Source organism: Cupressus sempervirens, chromosome 6 (assembly GCF_028749045.1).
Source record: "Cupressus sempervirens isolate cs-2001-9-10 chromosome 6, ASM2874904v1, whole genome shotgun sequence".
Classification (NCBI taxonomy): domain Eukaryota; kingdom Viridiplantae; phylum Streptophyta; class Pinopsida; order Cupressales; family Cupressaceae; genus Cupressus; species Cupressus sempervirens.
In genome coordinates, this window is record NC_143123.1 from 237,298,123 (window position 1) to 237,301,718 (window position 3,596).

The window sequence follows — 3,596 nt, forward strand, 5'->3', positions numbered from 1 at the left end:
AATTTTAAATTAATGATCCACAAATATAAAAATGATTTCAACCAATACTCCAATCACAACCTTAAAAAGGATGATTAATGAGACTAAAGAAGACAATAATTAATTTGCAAGAATGGATGATAATAAAATTAAAACATAATAATGTTATTTTACAATTACAACTTTGAATAAGAACGATGAATAAAAGATCTGTAAATATTAAAACTTATTTTTCAAAATAAATAACAATAAAATTCAAATAAAATAATATTATTTATTAAGTTTCATGTAATTACAATCCTTTGTATCCATACAGAAAAGAGAAAAGAGAGAATTGTTATAGATCATAATAAAGTAAAATTGAAATACTAACATTGTTTTCAATTTAATAATAGGTGTAATAATGTAGTTGTAATACACCTGAGTTGGCCTAACAATAAAGAATTTATAGTCTTGAAAAAATGGTCACAAATTCAAGTCCTACAATAGATAAGTATACTTCATTTCTACCACAGATAGATACCGGCCCCCAAAAATATAAAGCAATGACTTATATATCATCTGTAAAATTAATCTATACATGCCAATATAATAGACTATAAAACAATCTTTTCTTTTCTTTTCTCTTTGTCGTTGTAAAAGTGTTAGCCCATTGCTCACTTGTATTGCTCACTTGTATACGTTCCATAATCCACCACCTCCGTCTTTTCACTGCAGGCTTGCACAGGCTTCCTGAGGAACATTGAAATGTTATGACACCTCTATGGTAATATAATAAGGCTTCCACATATACTAACAATATACATAGACAGCTATATTTCTCTATGCAGTCAACAAATTCAACTACTGGTTTATAGAATTCTGCTTCCTTCATACCTTGTTGTATTACAAGCCTGTTTTCAGCGTTTGCTTCCCTTAAGATCATCGATAATCTCCATAAGAACAATGCCCTTATTTGAGATGATAGGAAGCGGTTCACATCTCAGAAAATGTTCTATTCCAATGTCTTCGGATATAAAAGTTATTGAGGACTCTCGTGGAAGTTAATGGGACGATATGCTAACGACTCAGATGCTGTTGCCGACTTCGCACTAATTTGGCAGATGAATATTTCAGTTTCCTTCTCCACATGATTCAGTACACTACATGTTTTGAACCAGAAGGTTCCCTGCTGCCTCCATTCCCCAAGATGACTCATTCAAATTTGCATACATCTCCTCTGTTTGTGGGTGTGATCTGTCCCCTACATAAAAAGCATACACCATTTTATGGACTTCAATCCAACTACATCCAGGGATCTTTTTCATTCCACAACATTTCATCAAACTCCTTATCTTTTGAGCATCATCCCACCTGCCCACTTCAGCATATATGTTTGATAGAAGAACATAAGGTGTAGCATTATCAGGGTCCATCTCAAAAAGCAGAGTTGCTGTAAGTACTCCCAGCTTCATAAGTTTATGTGGTCTACAAGCGTAAAGAAAACACATCCACACAGGCACATCGGGTTTAATGGGCATTTTGATGATAAAGTTTAGAGCCTCCTCAACATAGCTTGCCCGCCCAAGAAGGTCAACCATGCATACATAATGATCCATGTTTAGCATAATACAATAGTAGTCTGTAATGCCACAGAATAATCTACAGCCTTCGTCCACTAAACCTGCATGGTTGCATGCAAATAAAACACAGATGAAGGTTGTTGAGTTTGGACTCACACCTGCCAATTGCATTTGATTGAAAGTCTCCAAGGCGTTTTCAAAGAACCCATTTTGTGCATTTCCTGCAACCATTGCAGTCCATGAAACCACATTTCTTTCGGGCATTTTGTCAAACAGATTCCGCGCCTTGTGTATGCTTCCACATTTCGCATACATGTCTACCAGGGCACTAACAACTACAATGTCCGAAGAAAATCCACTTTCAATTATTTTCCTATGGATGTCCATGCCTTGTTCCAATGCTCCCACTTTGGCACAGGAAGGAAGGATGCCAGAAAAGGTTGTGGAATTCGGCTGTACGCCTTCCACATACATTTGTTTAAACGTCTCCAGAGCCTTCTCAACAAGCCCAGTTTGTGCATACCCTGCAATCATTGCAGTCCACGAGACCACATTTCTCCGAGGCATTTCATTGAAAATTCTTAGAGCCTCACCAAGAACACCATTTTGTGCATATCCTGCAATCATCACATTCCATGAGATCACATCACGTCGAGGCATTGCTTTGAAAAGCCTCGTAGCCTCGTCAAGAACACCATTTTGGACGAATCCTGCGATCATTGCATTCCAAGAAACCAAATTTCTCAGAGGCATTTCATTGAAAATTCTTAGCGCATCATGAAGAGCGCCATTTTGCACATATCCTGTAATCATGGTATTCCAAGAGACCACATCTCGATGAGGCATTTCATTGAAAAGCCTCAAAGCCTCATTCAAAAATCCCTTCCGTGCATATCCTGTGATGAGTGCATTCCATGAGGCCACATCTGGGCTGGGCATTTCCTTGAAAAGGCTCAAAGCCTGATCAAGAAAGCCATTCTGTACATATCCAGCAATCATAGCATTCCATGCGATCATATCCCGTTGAGGCATTTTGTCAAACAATTGACGCGCCTTGTTTACGCATCCACATTTAGCATACATGTCTACAAGGGCGCTGCCAACCACAACATCTGTAATGAATCCGCTTTCAATGATGTTACTGTGGATGTTTATGCCCTGTTCCAAAGCTCCAATTTTGGCAACGGCAGGCAGAATGCTGGCAAAGACGAACTGATCAGGAGCGGGGTTTCCTCCTCTGCCTTTTCCTTGCATTTGGTCAAACAGTTTCAGTGCCTCGTGAGAAAACCCCTCTCTTCTGTAGGCTGAAATCATGGCATTCCACGAGAAGTTGTCTCGTTCAACCATTTCATCAAAAACTTTACGACCTTCCATCAAACTGCCGCATTTCACATACATGCTGATAAGCTTGTTTTGAGCAACGAAAGAGTGAATTTGCTTAACCTCTTTGCGCGATGTTTTGACCTCCAGTAGCGCCGTGTATAGCATTTTATACATGGATTATTGGTGTCCATTCTGCCTGTTCCGCAATAAAAACATTTATCACCGTCTGTTTAGGCTATTTGTGCCCATCGTTCCTTTTCTTGGCTCTATTACTTGGCCACAATTGATTACTAGAAGATTATTTTCCTCCTGTGGGTATTATCAATCAAATGACCCTGTAAATTTTGCATGATACAGACAAAAACATGTTCCAATGCTCATCTGGTAATTACCGACACCTTGATGAGATGCTACGGTGCAGTCTTTAACGCTTTTATACACAAATGAAATACACTCAAAAGAAGTGCATATAAGTTACACTCTAGACGATGCATGATGAGACTTACAGTTCAAAAAGGAAGAACAGAATTCTTAGTAGGTAGACAAATTTTGTTGTTTTTTTATAATGCTACGAAGTTGTGGTTATTTAGGCTGTTTGGTCTAATGGATGGCAATAAAATATTTTATTCATTTACTTTTGTTAAACTGTATTATGGAGCTACAATTAGGAAACTCTTTCTCAACTAATCATGAGCTTTATTGAAAATGTCTAAAATAATGGTAATATTACAA

General features: G+C 37.8%; 1 protein-coding gene across 1 annotated transcript; it reads right to left on the reverse strand.

The window, feature by feature from the left end:
- Positions 1-313: 313 nt before the first annotated feature.
- LOC149552125 (putative pentatricopeptide repeat-containing protein At3g49142) lies at positions 314-3,335 on the reverse strand. The gene is made up of 2 exons (XM_089787607.1): positions 856-3,335; positions 314-711 (listed from the first exon to the last, which is right to left on the reverse strand). Exon 1 carries the CDS (start codon positions 3,036-3,038, stop codon positions 1,122-1,124), a length of 1,917 nt encoding a protein of 638 aa, XP_089643733.1. The 5' UTR covers positions 3,039-3,335; the 3' UTR covers positions 314-711; positions 856-1,121.
- Between the last annotated feature and the right edge of the window lie 261 nt (positions 3,336-3,596).